At 33.6% G+C, this 22,579-nt stretch overlaps 1 protein-coding gene across 1 annotated transcript; it reads left to right on the forward strand.

Moving 5' to 3' along the window:
* The first annotated feature begins 14,370 nt into the window (after nt 1-14,370).
* LOC115989493 (laccase-17-like) lies at nt 14,371-20,592 on the forward strand. Its single transcript, XM_031113187.1, has 6 exons — nt 14,371-14,580; nt 14,696-14,847; nt 15,210-15,454; nt 15,562-15,690; nt 15,810-16,772; nt 20,142-20,592. The coding sequence occupies exons 1-6, from the start codon at nt 14,461-14,463 to the stop codon at nt 20,270-20,272; spliced, it is 1,740 nt and encodes a 579-aa protein (XP_030969047.1). The 5' UTR covers nt 14,371-14,460; the 3' UTR covers nt 20,273-20,592.
* The last annotated feature ends 1,987 nt before the right edge of the window (nt 20,593-22,579 follow it).

Raw genomic sequence — 22,579 nt, forward strand, 5'->3', positions numbered from 1 at the left:
TATATTTTTATTATTTAATAGTTAAGATTAAAAGTTGTTTTTTTCAACTCTCAATTTTAACTATTCATTACAATTGCATCAAGTGCATTGCACCTGATCTCAATCCCTTTCACTAACCAAGTTTAGATATCACATAGTTTCAACATGCACATATCAATGTACTTTACATTCATATGGATTGTGACTTATGTTATTTGTTAGTGTCCCTCTTCCTTTAATTGACCAATTGTATTCTCTAGGTAAGAGTTGCGAAATATTGCTCATCGAGCCATCCTTGGGTCCTTTTGACCACGGTGTTTCTGAGTCCTATTTCAACTGCATGCGCCTGAATTGATTCAAAATCAAGCCTTTAATTATAGGATGGACCACCATCTCAAACGATTGAGAGGAAAAAGTGGACTTCTACCCCACGGATTAAGATCTTCAAGAATTCTTAATGTACTCTATCACATAAAATTTTTTTAATTTTAATAATGTAAGGGTCTAAATTTGTCATGTCAACATTCCACTAATAAAACCTTTAATAAATAATGCTCACATCAGCTATTTAAAAGACAAGTCATATAACCTCATGCTACTACTAAAAAAGTTAAGTTCTTTTATAGTGGTATTCTGATTATGTAATATATTATCAGTCTGTTTAAAAAACTCTATATATTACTTTCGTGTTTGTATATTCTAATAAGTATTACTATTTCTTAAAAAAAAAAAAACATACTTTATTAATCCCAAGACTTTCCAATATTATATCTTAAATATATCTTAATAATCATTGTGTTTTCACTTAAAGCTATTTGCTCCACTTTTTATTACTACAAAACACATTGATTGATTTTTTGAGTATACACATTGATTGTTTGCACTTAAACATTGACAAGATTCAACGTCCAATCTAGACAAAGTTTCTTACTATTGTGATGTAGGATATGTACTCAATTTCCATTGTATACTTCGCAACACAATTTTGTTTCTTACTTTGATATGTTATTCCACCATATAATAACACGCAACCGCTAGTAGATTTTCTATCTTCTATATCTTCAACAGAATCTACGCCAATGTATCTTTCATCTTTAGATCACCAATGTTTTTGCACTTGGAGCTAGGGGGTGTGTAAAAAACCGAGAAACCGAAAAAATTGCTTCAAACCGACAGAACCAATGCAAAAATTTCGGTTCGGTTTCAGTTTGGTTTGGTTTCGGTTCTATTATATAAAAAACTCGAAAATTGCGGTTCAGTTTTCGGTGGCAAATTTTAATGAACCGAACCAAACCAAAATATTATTATATTTTATTTTATATTAAATATATAATATAAAATTTGTAAATATTTGAGATATGCTTTGCGTCAATGCATTGGGCCTGCCTTGGGCCTCCATCATTTTATTTTAAAACACTTCACAATTGGGCCTGTTTTTTGTTCAGTCATACTCATCAAATGATCTGGCCTACCTTTTTTTGTTCAGCTGAGCTTTTCAATGTTTTCATTTTATCTTTTTAAACGTAGCATTTTAAAACCCATTAGATTAATTACCTATAATTAAAATAAGTAAATATCTAATTAAACTATAAAATCATAAGTTAGAAGACCCTACCCTACATACTTTTCTCACAACAATGGCTTCCTTTACTTTGGTGACTCTCATGCTTCTCACCTTGCTAGCCACCTCGGCCCTCGCTCAGGCTCCAAGATCCGCACTAGCCTCATCACCAACCAAGTCTCCATCTCCGACTTCTTCTCCACCGTCTTATGCTCCTGCTCCCACCTCAAAGCCACCAACTCCCTCTTTGGCTCCAACTCCATCCACCACTCCTCCATTGCCTTCCTCTGCTCTGTCAACCTCGCCTCCGGCTCCTCCCCCACTGATCACCCCAACCCCCTCCAATGCACTAACCAGTACTCCTTCTCACAAACGACAGCACACTCCACTCTCCAGCCCCTTTCTCTCACAGTCTCTGCCTCTGCGACCACCTCCCTACAATCCCTATTGTTTGGATGGTTAGGAAATTTATCCAAAAAAACACATATAGACTATCACGCTGCTTCAATGCTTCTTCTCCGGTTTTTTTTTTTTTTTTTTTTGTGCTACTTGCTTGGTGCTAGGAAATATATATATATTTTTTATTATTTTGGTATGTTTTCTAATTATATACATTGTTAGGTTCTAAGTACTTAAGAACTAATGTATTAGAATTCTAATTTGTATTGTTGGCAAATCATGATCAAAACAGGTTTTTAGTCTTGTTTTATACTTGCTCAAAGTATGTGTTTTATGTAAAGTTGGAATCGAGCCGCTGCAGAATTCATTGTGCAATTCAGTCTGGCTCGATCGATCGAGAATTAGACTCGACCGATCGAAAGTTGGGCAGAATTTTTTTCTGCAGAATTTTCAACTCAGCCCTAAGCCCTAGGTATAAAAGGGAAACCCTAGCCACGTTTTTGAGGTGGCTCTATTTTGCTGTGTGTGTGAATCTCTTGTGAGATCTAAGAGGTGGTTGCCTTCACACATGCTTAGGATTATCAAAAAGGAGATTTCATTGAGAGCTTGATGATCATTCAATTGCTGCACTAAAGAGCTTAAAGATACGCAAGCAGGAGTACTTGTACTTGCTGGGAATCTAAGAAAGAAGGAGTCTATGGTCTCGGAGCTGTCACGTGGTCGTGGTAGTAAGTTTTCTACATGAGGTAGCAATAGGATGTTAGTGGTCTAAGTCGCTATTGTAAAACTTCGATTCTTTCATAGTGGAATCAGTTTACCTTGAGGATAACTAGGTTAAATTCTCCCCAGGTTTTTACCAGTGTGGTTTCTTGGGTCATCATATCTTTGTATTCTTTATATTCTGCACTTTACATTGATATAATTATATGATTGTGTTAACCTAGATCTGAAATTTGGACTAAGTAATCACTTGGCTAATTAACTAGATTAATCCAATTGTGTTTTAAGGGGTCTAAAAACAAATGAGTGATATCAGAGCAGGCAGCTCTCTTGTTGTAAATCTTTTGATCTCTGAGCTGATCATTGACCCCTGTTGTCATGGAACACAGACACTCTTTGGTTATTCCTCCTCACTTTGATGGAAATAATTATGCTTATTGGAAAGTAAAGATAAAAGCATTCTTGAAATCTATTGATAAGAGAGTCTGGAACTCCGTTGAGTTCAGATGGGAGAAGCCCACTACTCCTGTGAGTGAGTGGATTACTGCTCAGAAAGAAGCAGCAGCCTTCAATAGCAAAGCTATGAATGCAATCTTTAATGATGTTTCTATGGAGGAATTTAAGAGAATCTTTAATGTTGAGGTTGCTCACACTGCTTGGAATATCCTCCAGACTATGCATGAAGGCACAAAGGCTATCAAAATTAATAAGTTGCAGCAATTAACATTTAGATTTAAGAGCATTAGGATGTTTGATGATGAATCCTTTGATGAATTTTATGCTAAAATTAATGACATTGTTAATTTTGCATACAACTTGGGTGAAATCTATGATCAACCTAAAATTGTTAGGAAGATTCTTAGATCTTTAACTGAAGATTTTAGGCCCAAAGTGACTGCCATCACAGAACACTGCTTGGAATATCCTCTAAACTGTGCACAAAGGCACAAAGGCTGTCAAAATTAATAAGTTGCAGCAATTAACATTTAGATTTGAGAGCATTAGGATGTCTGATGATGAATCCTTTGATGAATTTTATGCTAAACTTAATGACATTGTTAATTCTGCATACAACTTGGGTGAAATCTATGATCAACCTAAAATTGTTAGGAAGATTCTTAGATCTTTAACTGAAGATTTTAGGCCCAAAGTGACTGCCATCACTGAAAGCAAAGATGTGAACTCCATCCCTGTTGATGAACTTGTAGGATCTCTTCAGTCCTATGAATTGGACCTACCCAAAACTAGCAAATTCAAATTAATGGCTCTTAAGTCAGTTGATGAAGTTGATGTTGGTGGATTTGATAATAAGCTTTCTGCTACAGAGATTGCTTACCTTACCAAGAACTTTAGGAATTTCCTTAGAAACAACAACAAAAGGGCAAGAGGTAAGAACACTGCTGAACCTAGAAACTTTAGGAAGAATGATCGTACTAAGGTTAACAACACTGAAAAACCTAGAGAAAAAGTAGGTCAATCTTCTAATAATTATATGGGTCCTCAATGTTTTGGATGTCAAGGGTATGGTCATATGAAATCTGAATGTCCTACATACTTGAGGTCTAAGGGTAAGGCTATGGCTGTAACTCTTAGTGATGATGAAGTTTCTGATGATGAGTCTGGTTGTGACGAGGATAGAAACTTCATTGCTTTCACTGCTACTACTGTAGTCAATGAAATTATGTCTGCTAAAGAGAACCCTTATGATGGGGAACTCTCTGAGAATGCAAATCTTCAAGAAGCCTACAATAAACTTTGCAAAGTTGCTGCAAAGGATGCTGTGAGTGTTGAATTAGGCTTAAAGAAAATTGCATCTCTTGAGCTTGACAAGAAAATTTTGCTTGTGAATTTGTTTGATGCTATTGAACTTTTGAATGATGTGAAGAATGAGAACATGCTTTTGCTTGAAAAAGTTAAGAATTTGGAACATGAACTATCTGTTGATAGAGAACAAACTGATAGGTCTGCAAGCTCCAAACTTGATCACATGCTGAATGTTCAAAAGTCTCTCTCTGACAAAACTGGCTTAGGTTTTGTAGAAAGCATCTTTGTGCCTACACCCCATTCCAATAACTTTGTTCCTTCTTCTTCTTCCGAACCCTATGTGAGTGAGGTTGTCAAACCCTCTGTGAGTGAGGCTAAATCTGTAGAAGTTACACCTCCTAGGAAGATTAAGGTTAATCTTCATGAGTCTAAACCTAAGACTCCTTACCCTCCTAAGGGCAAGACACATGATAAGCCTGTATGGGTTTGTCATTTTTGTGGAAAGTCTGGGTACTTTTGTCCAAACTATTACAAGCTGCAAGATGCTAAGCGAGTAAACAAACCAAAAGTACCTGTGCCTCAAACACAAGATCCTATGGTACTTATTAGTGAATTGGTAAAGACTCTAAACATTTATTCCAATCCTGGAGTTTGTAATCATTCTCATGTAAATAAGAACTCCGATGCTCAAGGTGCATCTAAAAAGTTTTGGATGCAAAAGGCTCAATCAAATTGAGTCTTTCTGACATGGTCATTGTGCTTCATTGCTCTAGTATTTGTGACCATTATTCTTTGGTTTTTGTTTTCTTTGTTTCTAGGATTTGCATTGCATATCATTCATGCATTTCATTCTAAGTTTTTTTTTTTGTTTTCTTTTTATAAAAATAAATTAAAAATTAAAAAAATGGAGCAAATAGTGTTTTGCATTTATTTTCTTGGCATTGAAAACAAGGTTGGTCAATTTATTTTCACATAACAAGTCTTTGTACCTTATTTAGCTTGGATGAGCTTATTTATTGCACTTTACTAGTTGAAGTTTTGTAGTGCATGTTGTGTGGGAAAGATGTTTGTAGTTTTTGATCACTTTGTCTTGATTTTGAAGTCACGTGTCTTTGACTGTCGAACTTGAACTTTTGTAGAAAGGCATAAATAACCATCTCACCACTGTTCACTAGCCAATCATGAACACCTTAGTGCATATCGTAAGATTTTGTGGTCGAGAAAGTGTAGCACATGCACAAAAAGAAAATAAGGTGTAGCCTCGGTTAAATTGCTTAAAACTGGTGTATACATTATTGGACTTAAAGTTTAATCAATCAAATAAAATTGGTGTATACATTATCCCGACTATTTTAATAAGCTTCTGCTAAATTAAAATTTGTGTATACAATATGAGGCAAATCAAGAAACTTACATGATTGCAAGCTTATGATCTAGGAGATGTGGGAGTTATATGATGTAACTCTTCAGGTGATAGTCTCTTTCAAACTCTATATGATGAATTTTGTAGACTTTGTATTTGATTTTTATTCATATATCACCTCACATATATCTCAAGTTTTTACTAGTTGCACACACTACACAAGTTACTCTTTGCTAAACTTTGTACACGTTATTGTGTGTGTTTCTGGTTTGACCAACCAAGTTTGAAAATTCCTTGAGTTTTATGCAAAACATATTTGATGTTTGAGATTTTAAGAGAATGGATTGAAAATCTTAATTTTGGGAAAGCTGGGTTCAAAACATTTGTTTTTGAAAAGCATTTCATCTCATACTCATGCATGTGATTCATAAAATTCAATGCTTTAAGAAGTTTCTGCATTATTTTGCTTTGTTTTTCAAAAAAAAAAATTTGATTTTTCCAGAATTTCAACCAATCGAAATTGCGATTAAAAATGTTTGTGAGTCTCTGTCTGTTTCAATTGGTGCTCAATTGGTGTTGGATCAATCAAAGCATTTTCGACCGATCAAATCTGTTTTCAATCGATCAAAAATCGTGTAGAGAATTTAAAAAAAAAAAATTGATTTTCACGTGTTCAAACTCACTTTTTCAAAAGTTTTTCAACTTTTTCTCTCTCTATACAACTCAGTCAAGGCTCCAATCTGATTTTTTGTCGTTTTCCACCATTCTTTTTGCAAGGTTTTTCTCTCCCAAGGCCAGTAAGACCTTTATACCCTTCCTTTTGCATTTATTTTCACCTTTCATGCATCAAATCATGCATTATTTGGGAAATTTCGAACCTACAAAATTTTTTTTTGATGAATTAAGCCTTTTCTTTCACAATTGATCAATGAGTTTTTGTTGGGGGATGTTATAAACATGATCTATGGTGTTTAATTTGATCAATTTGATGTATTGTGAGAAATTGAAAATTCTAGGGCTTGAAACTACCTAATTTGGGGATTTTGTTCAAATTAAGTTTAATTGATGAAATTGGCTTGTTGGATTTATTAATTTGATCATTACAAACTATTTTCTAACTTGCATGATGATCAATTGGTCAATTTAGTACAAATTGAACAAGTGGTTTTTCAAAATTTTGGGGTTTTTTTGTTATAAACTCTATGCTCAAGCCAATTTTGTGATTTTAAACTTAAATTGAATTTGTTATCACAGTATTAGAGCATGCATCATGACATTTATCTGTTCATGCATCATATAGATTGTTATTTCTATATTTTTTTTGTGCTAACTTGCAGTCTGCCCTTGGTGTTTTTTTTTTTTTTTTTTTTTTTCTTTCTCTTGTGTCTTTGTCCTTACCCTAGCACTATGCCTAGGAAGACTAGAGCCCATAGGACATCCTCCTCTTCTTCTGCTCCTTCCTCTGTGGGCACTTTGTTTCCAAGTGAGAAAAACCGAGAGCTTTATGAGACACTAAACCTTAAGAGAAAGATTTGGGCTGAGCATAAGGTTTTGTTAGATGAGCTAGATCCTGCCATTAGGGCAAACTTTGAGCATCGGGGTTGGTTGCCACTTTTGGATATAGATTATCCTCCTCCAGCTACCCTGATTAAAGAGTTTTACTCGAACCTCTCTATCCACGTCTATGATTCTAACACTTTAGTAAAGAGTTGGATACGAGGTGTAAAGTTCACCATTACTCCTAGTATAGTGGCTGATGCTCTTGGGGTACCTGTGGTCCAGCATCCTGTTTACCCTTATGATGAGTCTCCTCCCCTAGACAACATCATGTTATACATCACTGGTACTTCTATCGGTGGGGTTCTGCTGAGCTCACTAAGACTACCTATCTTTTCTTTAGGATAGCGTGTCATTCCTTATGACCTATCTCTCATCTAAACACCATTCCTTTGGAGTGATGTACATTTTTGTATGCTCTTGTTACGAATGCTCCTATTAGTTTTCCTCATTTGTTTCTTCGTTCTTTAAATGAAGTTCATAAGAGTTCCTCTACCGCTCATGCTCTTTTTCATCCTGTTTTCATTCATAGGATTTTGTTGTTTTAAGTTTAGATGACTTCCCTGCTTTTGAGCCCGTACACATTATTGCTCCCATAAGTGCCACTTTTCTTAGGCAGATGGCTGCTCAGATGAGAGAGAGTTCTAAACGCCCTCAAGTTAAGCCTTCTGGTACCGCACACCCTCCTTCTTTTACAGGTACTACTTCTGGTGAGGCGTCTGCTGATCTTGTTGGTGCTACTATTGCTGCTGTTCCTCCACCATCTACTTCGGATGACTTTGACATTCGTCGTACATTGGAGACTGTCATGACCGTTTAAGCGGCTCATGGTCAAATTTTGGTGGACATGCTTGATGAGCTCCATGCTTTACAAGCAGATTTGGCGCATCTTAGATGTTCGCCTTCGCCACCTCCTTTTGATGGTGGATTCGGATTGCCCTTTGGCATTCCGTCACAAAAAGGGGGAGTACATTTGGACACTTGTAGAGGATTTTTTGTAGTTAGGGGGAGAGATTTTGTTTGTTGGAGCTTGTGGAGTTTAGATTGTATCTAGGTGCTTCATTGTGTATGTATCCTTTTTGGCTCTTGATGTATTATTTTTGGGCTATTCATGTTAGGGGGAGATACATTGTTATCTATGTTTCTTGTTTCACTGCTCATTGATCTATATTTATGAGTTATTCATGATATATGTCTTTGTTTTGTGTTTTGTCAAGTTAAGAATTTACTTTTTTTTACTTGTATTTTCCACACATGCATTTATGCGTTTGTTGAGTATTTTAGGAAACATACAAGTTGATTCAGTCATGCTGCTGTCTACACTTGCAACTGATGGATAGTAGTTAGGTTGGATTATTTTGTAATGGGCATTATTTTTGTAAAGGGCTTTTACTTGTAACTTTGAGCATTGTGTTTGTGTTTTGCCACGGATTGCCAAAGGGGGAGTTTATTAGGTTCTAAGTACTTAGGAACTAATGTATTAGAACTCTAATTTGTATTGTTGGCAAACCATGATCAAAACAGGTTTTTAGTCTTGTTTTAGACTTGCTCAAAGTATGTGTTTTATGTAAAGTTGGAATCGAGCCGCTGTAGAATTCATTATGCAATTCGGTCTGGCTCGATCGATCGAGAATTAGACTCATCCAATCAAAAGTCAGGCAGAATGTTTTTTCTGCAAGATTTCTAACTCAGCCCTAAGCCCATATGACGTGTAGGGTTTTATGTTTTGCCCTAGGTATAAAAGGGAAACCCTAGCCACCTTTTTGAGGTGGCTCTATTTTGTTGTGTGTGTGAATCTCTTTGAGATCTGAGAGGTGATTGCCTTCACACATGCTTAGGATTATCAAGAAGGAGATTTCATTGAGAACTTGATGATCATTCAGTTGCTGCACTAAAGAGCTTAAAGATACGCAAGCAAGAGTGCTTGTACTTGCTAGGAATTCAAGAAAGAAGGAGTCTGTGGTCTCGGAACTATCACGTGGTCGTGGTAGTAAGTTTTCTACATGAGGTAACAATAGGATGTTAGTGGTCTAAGTCGCTATTGTAAAACTTCGATTCTTTCATAGTGAATTCAGTTTACCTTGAGGATAGCTAGGTTAAATTCTCCCCAAGTTTTTACCAGTGTGGTTTCCTAGGTCATCATATCTTTGTGTTTTTTATATTCCGCACTTTACATTGATATGATTATATGATTGTGTTAACCTAGATCTGAAATTTGGACTAAGTAATCACTTAGTTAATTAACTAGGTTAATCCAATTGTGTTTTAAGGGGTCTAAAAACAAACATACATGATTTTGACTTTTTTTTTTTTTTTTGGTTGGGTGTTTGGGTGCTGAGAAAATGTGGGAAAGTAAAGAGAAATAGGCTTTTTTTTTTTTTTTTTTGGTCTATGATCTGTTTGGTTCAAAGAAATTGGAAGCAACCGAAAACCAACCGAACCGAACCGATTGAAATCCAGTCAGTTCGGTGTCGGTGTTCCTCCCTTTCGGTTCGGTGTGGATGCCAAATTTGGTAAAACCAAAATTTCGATTCTGTGGAAAAATCGTACTTCAAACCGACCGAACTAAACCGATTACACCCCTACTTGGAGCTATTTATTTCTCTTTTTATTCATGAGATAACCAACTTATTATAACAAAACAAATTAATTGATTTGTCGAGTATACCTAATTTTTCGACCATCACTATACAAAAAAATGCTAATCTAGACCATATTGCTTACTATCTTGCCGCAGGTAATGTACTCATCTTCCATTGTATACTTCTTAACAAAACTTTGTTTCTTAAACTATTATTCTACTGAATAAAAAGATACAACCACTAGTACAATTTCTATCATCTGTATCTCCAACAAATTCAGCATCAATATATGTATCTTTTTATTTCTGGATCACCAATTCCAAAGCATAATTTTCAAAGTGCAACTTCAATCATTCAAAATCTACAAAGGGAAATTTCAACATTCAACTATCACTCCATCTTCAAATCAGATAACAAAATTAAATGTTAGTGGGGTGATATTGCGGAAGTTTGTAAAAAGCAAACACAATGCTCTCTTTGATGGACAAAAACTAAACTATTAGTTTCTGGTTAGTAAACCTCGAATCCACGAGAGGTTCCTTGAATCCACAAGGTATTAAACTGGAATCCACCAAAGAAAGAATTCAACAAAAAGTTTGTATTTTATTAATAATAGTCTGCTTTACCTCTGACGGCTACAAAACATATAAATACTAAGAAAGTAAAACCCTAGGATGATTAAGAAAAATCTAAAACCCTAATTCACACTAATTACACAATTACATGACAAAATATCAAAATTTACCAAAAGTGGCAAAATTGAGTTAAATACAAAATCATAAACTATTGATCTTAAGGGTTGTCTTAAAATAAGCGGGACCTTATTCTGACTTTTGAGCAAAAAGTTATTAAAGAAACAAAAATTACTATAAACAGCAAAATCACAGTTCTCAGGGGCTAAACGGAGGAATTCGCCAATTTCAAGGGGTACCTCCTAGCGAAGCGATGACTATTACTCAAAAGACCATTTTGCTTCAGCCTGCCAAATTTCATGTAATTCTAACTCCGAGGCCAATGATTTCTACTAGTGTCTTTTTGCCTTGCATGTGATTTCAAGCACGCGTGAGAGTCTAGAAAGGTCACGGCAGTTGGTTTTACATCATGGGGAATTCGAGAAGTGAGGTGACTATGATGAATAAGAGTTTTAGGGTGTGGAAGTCTGGGAATTTTTAGTTTAGTGTTAGCAAATCATGACAAATTGTAAGTCTCGATTTGCTCTATTAATTTTATTCTAGTCTAAGATGAAGACCTAGTTGAGCTCAAGCAAAGGGGACTTTCTGTGATCTCGACACACCTCTCAACACCCCTCAACAAACCTTACACCCCTCTCATGATCAATTGCGAATCAGTGATTTTGAAATTTGATGTGTTTTAATTTAGTTAGTTATCATATTTCAATAACCCTACGAAGCCTACTCTATAAAGACTCTTATATGCATAAATTTTGAAGAGGATAGTGAGGCAAAAACCCTAAGGTATTCAAAGAGAAAATCCTAGCCTTCATTCTATGTACCATGAGTTCAAAAGAATATCCTTCTAGTTGTTTATCATTGGCGAGATAAAAAGAAGGAGCCACAGAGTCACCATACTAGTGTTGGTGCGAAGTTAAAATATTCAAGAGCTTCTCTTAATATAGTAAATTTTCTATGAGACGGTTTCCCTTGTAATGGATTTTCCTTTGGAGTGTTTTTTGTTGTGAAACACGAGTATGTCATCCATGAAGACGTCCAAATATTTGAAGAGTTTAGATGTTCTGGGACAATAAAGGTTTCTATTGTAAGTTCATCTACAGGGTAAAGTCAAGGTATAAAGATTTTATAATATATTGTAAAGTTTCTCTCAATATTAGATTGTCTTGTATTAGAAGGTTTTCCTCGTAGTGGTTTTAATTTCCTTTGGAATGTTCTCCATCAATTTCCACTTTCACCATATCGCTTGTCTTATGCTTTATCTATTTATTGCTTTATGATATGGTGTTGTCTATTATGTGGTAGTTAATAACGATGTTATTGATTAAATAACTTGGTTATTTGGGACTTAATTGTTAAAGGGTCCGATTAATAGATGCCCTCGTAGTATTTTTTAATAGACTATTTTAAGAAAATTTTTTATACTACTTTTATTAGAAATATAAAATGTTATCAAATAATTAGTTCTTTTTCTTTTTCTCATAAAAAGTTTCTAAAAATATTTTCTAAATCAATGTCCTTAAGACATTTGTTAACTTTTCTCATTATTAAATTCAAGGCACACTACATAATACGTATTTCAATGTCTAAGAGGGGGTTTGGATACAGCGTTTACTGCGTTGCGTTTTCAGTGTTGCGTTTTCCTTTTTTTTCTTTTTTCTTTTTTTGGGCACGCGTTTAAGGAGATAGTGCAGCTACTGTTCATGAACAGTAGCCGCACTATTTGACTTTTCAACTCTTTTCAGCACATCAGTAGGTCCCGTGAACAGTGTACGGGACCCATAAATCTCACTTTTCAACAACTTTTTCATTAAAAATATGTCCCACGATACTATTCACACATTTAAAAATTATTTTGCTACAGTATTTTCAGTTTTAGCAAAATAAGTTCTATCCAAACAGACCCTAAATATTTAAATATCCTTTCAAGAAGAGAGAGTTTATTATAGGATAGAAAATTTATGAAAAGTTAGTGAGAAGAGAGTAAAGATGAGGAGTTTTGGGAGGAAGAAGAGGAGCAGAGGGTGTTGAGCAAGTGTTGAAGTCCAACTATATATGCCTTTTCCTACATTGTAAGTTTTAACTATGGTCACGTCAAAACGGTTGCCAAAAGAAAGAAGTGCCAAAAAAAAAAAAAAAAAAAGGTCCATCGTATGTCGCACAACATGATAAACCTCCATTAATGGAGTTTGTCATTGTGCGCAGTTTGTCAAAGTTTTGTAGTTCCATTTCAACAATCATTGTTTGGAAAGATGGCAAGGGTTTATGTGTCAACTAAGTAAGAAATTAATAATACAATTCGATCAAACTATTTGAAAGATATTATCATACAGTTAAAATTCTAAGACTGTTGATTAACAACGTAATCGCTAATGTAAAGAATTAAAAATTTATTTGATAGATATCATAGGATTTGCATCCACTTCATAATTATTGATCTATATAATTAGTTCAAAATATTAATAGATTTTTTTTAGTAAATAGGATTTTATTCCAAATCTCTTATTTGATTAAAAGAAACTTTATTAATAAGTTAATTTACTCATTAGAAAAAGGCTCAGGATTATAAACAAATCAAGTAAATTAAAGGTTATAAGCTTACCGGATCACCAGCTAATGTGTGTTATGAGAGAGAGAGAGAGAGAGATTACTTTATAAGGAGTTAGGTGGTGCCGTAAACCTGCAGGTTGATTCAAGAATCAAATCCCATATGTAATTTTATTTTTATATCAAATTTATGCAGTTTTTGTTGTTCTTCATAAATAAGCTTCTGCATCAGTTTGCATTCTGCTTGAGAGAGAAAAGCATGAGTTGAGGTTTCTTAACTATTCATCTATTATCTGATCTGTCACCATTGAATTGTTAAAACGATTGCATGCTAACTGCCTTTAAAACGACTGTTAGATAGAAACAGTTAGTTTTGCTTTCTTACGAAGTTTAGCGGTTGAGAAAGCTACATGGGAACAAATGAACTATACAATTCCATGCTTCAATCTTGGTGAAAATTTTCAATTCAAAATGAAATAGAAAAGCCCAAAATTATATATAGGAGGATGTTGGAAATATTGGTAAGCCTTCTTTTTTCCATCTATGACATTTCCACAATCTGGAACTTAATTGGCCATTTTCGATAAGTGATCATAAATAGACAGCCTCCTAATAATTATGAATAAAAAAAAAAACTAAAGTTGCTCTTAATTTTGAAATTAGCTATCATGTAGTATTGTTAATCAGGGTGCTACAGAAAATATATTATCACTCTAGAAGTCTATGGAATACACATCCAATGATACATGCATGCCTAAAGAATATAATTACGAAAAATTTTATATTAAAAAAAAAAATCCGAATTTCACTGTGCTTGACAGCTCGCAAAGAGATAGAGATGTAGTCTTCAGCCTCATATCTTTCCATTCCATCAATTGTTGCTAAGCATGCAAGTAGGTCAAAATAGCTTCTGCTTTATTATAAGATTGACAGAACTTCAATTCATAAGAAAATTATATTGTAGGAAGGAAAAGTTTTGACTTGAAGAGAAAGGAGGTCAAAGGAAATTGATTGTCTTTGAAACCACTCTAAAGTTCTTCTAACAACTGGCTTTCTTAAAATAGCCATTAAAATCTTTTTGTGATTCTCTTCTGTCTAAACTTGCTAAGTAAACTTCCATCACCTACTCGACCAAACTTTTTCCTCACCCCCTATCTATCTATATAAGTAGCTCCAGGATAGCTTCGAGGAACACACACTCTAGTGGTACTTTCCTTACCACAATTATAATACACTAACGTACAAGTTAGGTTCCCCACTTATACTCACATTTGAAAAACAATCAAAGAGAGACAAAAGATGGGTGTTTCTCTTCTTTCATCACCAGCATTTCCGAGAATCTTTATATTCTCATTCATTACATTGTATCTCATTCCTGAGCTTGCACTTGCAGGCATAACCAGGCACTACAAGTTTGACGTATGTATTACATGTTCAGCACCTAAACTAACGTGTTACCATTATAGAAATTTTGATTTAAGTTTATATGTTTTCTTCTTCTTTTATGTTTTAAAAGTTTGGAATTATTTTGTAGATCAAATTACAAAATGTAACACGACTTTGCCACACAAAGAGCATTGTGACTGTAAATGGACAATTTCCTGGGCCTCGCATTGTCGCTAGGGAGGGTGACCACCTTCTCATCAAAGTGGTTAACCATGTCCAAAACAATATCTCCATTCACTGGTAATATATTTCTTGTTAAAATAATGGTTAAGTTATTAAATTTATCATTTATTAGTAGTATAAATTTTTAGGACAATCAATAATTTATTATTATAGTTTAAACATATATATATTGTCTCATGTCAACCATACCTCTCATATATATATAATTTTTTTATGGACATTTCCCAATTAAAAATAAATAAAAAAATTCTCGTGAACCCTCCAGAGAGCTCATAAGTGAGGAAAAATGTTGAATAATAATTAAAGAATCAAATAACTATTTCCTAACGAATTCTACTTTTCATAAATTTAACTCTAAATCTAATTTTTCTGTTGAAACTTGTGATCTAAATGTAATTATGACAATTTGCTTAAAACAGGCATGGCATTCGACAGCTTCAAACAGGGTGGGCTGATGGGCCAGCATATATAACTCAATGTCCTATACAAACTAGCAAAAGTTATGTATACAACTTTACTATTGTTGGCCAAAGAGGCACCCTTTTCTGGCATGCTCATATATCATGGTTAAGAGCAACTGTCTATGGTCCTTTAATCATTCTTCCCAAGCGTGGGGTTCCTTACCCATTTGCCAAACCCTACGAGGAAGTTCCCATCATATTTGGTATTTATAATTAGGCACAATCCTTTTTTTAATCTTTTTGACCTTTGATAATATATGTAATAACTAATGCAAGCATTTCAATACCAAAAAAAAAAAAAAAATTTCAGGAGAGTGGTGGAATGTAGATCCTGAGTCTGTAATTAGCCAAGCCCTACAAACAGGAGGTGGCCCAAATGTCTCTGATGCTTATACTATCAATGGACTTCCAGGGCCACTCTATAACTGCTCCACCAAAGGTATCAAATGTTATATATATGTGGAACATTTTTCAATGGTACAATTTCAAGAAAGTATATATGGTGTATCAACTTAATGAACTCAATTTGATTTTGTATAAATGAAACTTGGCATGCAGACACATTCAAGCTAAAAGTGAAGCCCGGGAAGACTTATCTTCTCCGTCTCATCAATGCGGCACTCAATGACGAGCTCTTCTTCAGCATTGCAAACCACAGTCTCACAGTTGTTGAAGCTGATGCAGTTTATGTTAAACCATTTGAAACCAACACACTTCTCTTAACACCAGGACAGACCACAAATGTTGTTCTAAAGACCAAACCCCACTACCCAAATGCCTCGTTCCTAATGACCGCTAGACCATATGTGACTGGCCTAGGTACTTTTGACAACTCCACTGTTGCTGGTATCCTAGAATATGAATCTCCACTTCATTCAGCTGCCTCTATTCAAAACCTTCCACTCTTCAAACCCTCTCTCCCTCCTCTCAATGACACTTCCTTTGCAACAAACTTCACTAACAAACTTCGTAGCTTAGCAAGTGCTCAATTCCCAGCAAATGTGCCTCAAAAGGTTGATAGGCATTTTTTCTTCACAATAGGCCTTGGAACAAGCCCTTGCCAACAGAACCAAACCTGTCAGGGACCCAATGGAACAATGTTCGCAGCTTCTATTAATAACGTATCTTTTGTACAATCAACCACTGCTCTCCTCCAAGCCCACTTTTTTGGGCAATCAAATGGGGTTTACACCCCTGACTTTCCAACCACTCCTATATTTCCCTTTAACTATACGAACAACCCACCAAACAACACAATGGTGAGCAATGGGACAAAGCTAGTAGTTTTGCCTTTTAACACTAGTGTGGAGCTTGTCATGCAGGACACAAGTATTCTTGGTGCTGAGAGTCACCCTCTCCACTTGCATGGCTTTAATTTCTTTGTTGTTGGGCAAGGTTTTGGGAATTTTGATCCCAATAAGGACCCGTCAAAGTTTAATCTTGTTGACCCTAACGAAAGAAACACTGTGGGTGTACCTTCTGGGGGTTGGATTGCTATTCGGTTTCAAGCAGATAACCCAGGTATGAAATAATAACACCATATATTAATGCTAATTTGAACACACATATCTATCATATTCAAGTATTCAACTAATTTTGCTGTTAAATGTTAAGGAAAGATGACTTTAGACGTACGCTACAAATATTTGGTAGCCACATTTATGGTGGCAGGTGGCATTACATATACAAAATGACTTTTCATTTTTTATTTGCTCATACTTTATCTCTAAAAGTTAAAAAAGATTGTAATATTTCATGCATATTAACATAAAAATATTAAATTAATTGTTTGAAAGATTTAGAAGTTTAGTCTAGCTGAGTTGAAGTAGAAATAAGATATAAATAGAACCTATTTTATTGTTAAAATAGGTTCATGATGCAAAACTCTTTTAGTTTAATTATCCAGATGACTCAGAGGGCGTTTGGCTACTGTGTTTTCCTGCGTCTACGTTTCCGTTCTGCGTTTTCTTTGTTTTTTTTTTTTTTTTTTTTTCTTTTGCCCGCATATGTTGACTTTGGTGCACAAAAAATCACTGTTTTGCACTGTAGCAGTACTGTTTATGTACTGTAGTAACACTGTTCACACATTAAAAAATATTAAAAATGGGTTCCACGGTACTTTTCACACATTTAAAAATTATTTTGCTACAGTGTTTTCAGTTTTCAGTTTTCAGTTTCAGCAACAATAAGCTCAATCCAAACGGACCCTCAATATGTATTCAAAATAAAATTCCTTAAATTTTGAGAATTGAAATAAACCCTTAATCCTAATTGTATTTTTTTAAGTGTATTATTATTTTTATATTTTTATATTAGTCATCTTATTTTATATTATATATTTTTAATATAAATAAATATTTTTTTAATTCTTTATTTTTTTAATTTTATTAATAATATTTTAATCTTATTTATTAGTTTTATTTAACCCATACATAATGCAATGAGAATGAGGCTTCAGTTATATATATATATATATATATATATGCAATTCATCAATTTACCAGAACTTGTGTTTTTGCTACCACTGTTATGACAAAATAGCTAGCCCTTTAAACTAAGTTGACTCAAAACCTTCATAGAGAGATATTGAAATAACAAATTCTGGAATAAATTGTTATGAAACTAATTTGTTTTTCTTTGTTTTGACGCAAAACCTTCATAAAGAGATATTCAAATAACAGATTCTGGAATTAAATTGTTATGAAACTAATTTGTTTTTCTCTTCTTTTTTGCTGTCATTTCATGATTTGTTTGACCCCCCATTTGGTAGGGGGAAAAATAGTAGCAATTTTCAGGGTCATGCATGGTGCCAACGTTGACAACACTAATAATCTGATGATTGAAGTCCTAAACACTTTTCTTTTATATATACTGTATGCATCATACATACCTAATTTTAATTGTTCATCCATTATTAAAAAAGATACATTAAATGAGACAATATCATATATTAACCATTAAGATCAGTGGCGACTCCAGAAATTTTGTCCAGGATGTTCCTATTCTACTTTGAAAAAATTTTGGGTGTTTTGAGACGTTTCGATAAATACCGACCGAAATTCAAGATTTGTCGGCATGAAGTCTGTGCTTAAAAAAAAAAAAGTTCTTTAAACCAAAACAAAACAAATTTGCATACTGTACACCGAAAAACCTCAAAAAGAAAAAAAGTGAAAAGAAAATAAATAAACAAAGGTACCTGTACAATAAACTATAAGCTCATTTGAAATATTAATAAAATTATTAATTATTGTTGTTTAGTTGTTTTATTAATTTATTTGCCTTTTTATAAACTATAATTTGTTATATTGTTGTTTCATTAATTATAAAATTATTAATTGTTATTTAGCCTAACATAATTTAATATATTTGTCTTTTATAATTTATTGGTTAATTATACTGCTTCAATTATTGTTGTTTAATACAACAATAAACTATATTACTTTAATTTATTTGTTATTAATTATATTACTTTAATTTGTTATATTGTTTAACAATATGTGCACGTTACACTAAAAGCACTAAAAGAACCATTAATGTGCACATTATTTACACAGCCTATGACCATGTGTAGCACAATAATTAAATCACTAAAACTGTGTAACGTGCACTTGTGCAACCCGGCTCCATCCCATGTGCCCATCCACCAGCCCTGCCAATCAGAAAATTTCACAAATAACGCATAACACATTACGCTAAGAGATAATTAATATTTTACCAACACCAACACACTTCACACACCAATACCAACAGATAGACAAAGCCAAATTCAATTTTCAAAAAGTCAAAAACAGACAAAATTTAATAAAGCTACAGACTAAAGTTGGGCCAATCAAAAGAGAGAGAGAGAGAGAGAGTGAGAGTCATCATTTCAGATAGAGAGAGTCAGAGAGAGACTGAGAGACTCAGAGAGAAAAAGAGAGAGACTGAGAGAAGTTAGATTAGAAAAAAAAAAAAAATACCTTGAGGGAGGGTCGGAGGGAGCACCGGAGCAGCGGCAGCAGCCGAGCAGCGAGCAGCGAGCAGCGAGCAGCGAGGCGGGAGGCCTGAACTGGACTGGGCACGAGCGGATGAGCCGGCGGGCGAGCGATCTGCCGATCTGGCACTGGCGATCTCCGTCCTCCGATCCGATGAGCGACGACGAGCGGCGTTGGCTACTTGGCTTGGATGAGCCTCAACAAGCGGCGTTGCTCTCTGTGACCGCTGTCTGTCTTTAGGTTAGGGTTAGTTTAGTGATTTCATTTATTTTTATAAAGCCTTTAGTGAGAATCTGTGGGTTTGTCATTTGGCGCTGCGCTGCTCTGTTGGTGTTTTTTTTGGTGAGAATCTGTGGCCTGAGGGTTTGTTTGTAATCTGTTGGGCACTTGGGCTTGCCGTGGGCTTGCCTTTGTACAATTTTTTTTTGGGCTTTTTTTTTTTTTTTTCCTCTTGAAAGTAGAATAATTTTTTTTTTTTTTTTTTAATTTGAGGGTATTCCTCATTTTGTGGCTGAGGGTGTTCCTAGTGTAGAACAAATACAAATTTTTTTTTTTTATTGTATATAAATTTTTTTTTTTTTCAGGTCAGGGTGTTCCCAGGAACACCCTGACCTGTACGTGGCGTCGCCACTGATTAAGATTAGATACTGTACATATTAGCACCAAAAAAAAAATAAAAGATTAGATACTGTACATACAAAAAAGGTGACAATAATAAAATACTCCTTATTTTTTGTACCGTTTTACTTTTCTATCACTTCATTAGAATAATTACTTTTTGACTATGAAAACTTTTGTATAAACATCTAAGTTAATTCTTTAGGTATATACCCATGTAAGGTTGGTGAAGTAAATCTTGTGGCATTAAGATTTCATTAGAATTTGCATTATGATAATGACAATTATTTGGCAACAGGGGTATGGTTCATGCATTGCCACTTGGAGATCCACACTAGCTGGGGTTTAAAGATGGCTTGGGTGGTCTTAGATGGAAAGCTCCCAAATCAGAAGCTGCTTCCTCCACCGGCAGATTTTCCAAAATGTTGACAGTGTTGATCTATGACCTTCGACTCACTTCTCGATTCACTCCGACCAGAAACTTTCAACTGATATTATTTTTGTAGCCCATTTTAATCTTTTTTTCCCTTTTTCGGCATTCACCATTTGCCGATTGATCTTCAAGAGCTAGGGAAAGATTAAAGAGGGGACAATTTTTTTGTAACATTCAGATTTCAATTGTTAAAGCAAAAGGCCTCAATAATATTGTCGATACTTATCAAAAATAAATAAATAATATTGTCGATAATTACTATACTTCCATCTATCTTTTATGTATATTATAAAAAGTTAGATCCCATAATTAGTGGGTACATCCAACAATGACATATATCTTCTTGTAAAAGTTATTTACATAGTTTCATCAATAAAGATTCAATCTTTTAATCAAAACTTTCTAAAGGAAATGCCATAGACGAAACTTATTTTCCTCTTTTATCACCTTTTGTAAAAAATAGTATTTTGTTGCAATTTCAGTTTTTTTTTCCTGTAAATGCTTTTTTTTTTTTTAACTATTCAATTGGTTGTAATTTATCAAATTTTTTAGTTATTCATGGTTTTTTTTCTTTGACTTTCTAGACAATTACTAAATAATTTTCTACTAACGCTCTGTTTCACTAGAAAATCTTATATAATGATAGTTTTCCACATTTTTCAGTTTTAGATAGCACCCAAAAAAAAAAAAAAATAGTCAACAAAAAACCCTAATATAGGTTTTACTAAGGAGCTTAAGATTTTAGAGTTTGCCTTTCCTTGTTGCAAGAGATGCCTTACATAATAATAATAATAATAATAATAAAAGGACATTCTCATTTGGTTTGTGTCTTTTCTTAAAGGATAAAAATTTTCTCCAAACTAGTTTGTAAGAAAACCCTTTAAAGTTCTCCTATATCTTTGTATTATATGTGAATTTTGAAAGTCTAATAGTTGGATCATGTATTTTATGTTCTTAACACGTCTATGAAATTTTGTTCAAATCAGATATTATTTTTTATTTGATCAATAAAATTATTTTTTTATATATAATTTTAAATCATAAAAACTTGAAATTTAAGCATTTGACTTAAAACATAATTATTGATTTTTTATCTTCTTTAAATTTTGCAAGCATGGATGATATAATAAGAGTATGCAATCTAACGGTTAGATTTTCAAAATTCGCATATGATAAAAAGATAGTAGCAAAGTTTGAAAAGTTTCTCTCTAGACTAATTTGGAGAGAAACTTTTTCCTTTTTTAAATATTTAAGCTATACGCGTTTGTTAAGAAAATTGAGTGTATATGTTCTCTAAAATTATTTTTTAACAATTAATTTCTTTAAGTATTGTTTAACACGTTTCCTTTGAACAAATGCAGCAATTTATGTATGCCATTTTAATCATTGATCTGTAAGTTGTCCGCTTTTATTTTCCATATATTATGTCATTGGTAGATTAAATGAATAAATTCATCATCTGTTAACAGTTTAAACAAATAAATTATCCATCTATTAATAGTTTAAGCTTTTGAAAGAATCGTTAATTTAAAATGTTTGGTTTACCTTTAGTACTTTTTTAACTGAACATGTCTTTTTGTTTTAAATATACAATGTCAAGTGGTAGAGGGTTTTAATCTCCACATTTTACTTAATTAGTAGGTGATGTGGCAATTTCTCATTAAAACAAAAGGAGATTCATTTTTAAAAAGTACTGGAGGTAAGCCAAACTCAATTTAAAATAGTATCAGAGCAAGAGGTCCTGGATTCAATCCATTTCTTAGAGCACTCACTTCAATGTGGATATAATAGAAAAATGTATCAAAGTTACACATTTAAGCCCAAAATTTACCCACATCAGTCAATCTATATATGCGTAAATTTATAGAAATTGTAGCTTTGTAAATGCATATTTTATTAATTCTTTAGTTCACCCTGTGAGGAAGAGAGAGAGATATCTATAAATGCGTAAATTTTTTTATTGTTATCTCAAATCATATATATGATTCAAGATAACAATAAAAAAATTGGTATGGGAATAGTATTTTAATGAAATATAATGTAAAATAAATAATTTGATGTGAAGTGTTCTCAAAATTGAGTATGTAAAATAGAAAAAATAGGTTCTTATGCTAAAATAAATAGAAATGTTTGCACAAGCTTATGCGAACGTTCTTAGGTGGCCTACACATAGATTAAGCTTTTAAGGAAATCGATAATTTTTCACTTATGATCATATTAGTAAATTTATAGTAATAGCAAAAATAATAATAAGTAGGTTTATAGAAGAAAATTGGGAATTTTAATATATTAGCTCATTTTGT

Source organism: Quercus lobata, chromosome 1, assembly GCF_001633185.2.
Source record: "Quercus lobata isolate SW786 chromosome 1, ValleyOak3.0 Primary Assembly, whole genome shotgun sequence".
In the NCBI taxonomy this organism is placed as follows: Eukaryota; Viridiplantae; Streptophyta; class Magnoliopsida; order Fagales; family Fagaceae; genus Quercus; species Quercus lobata.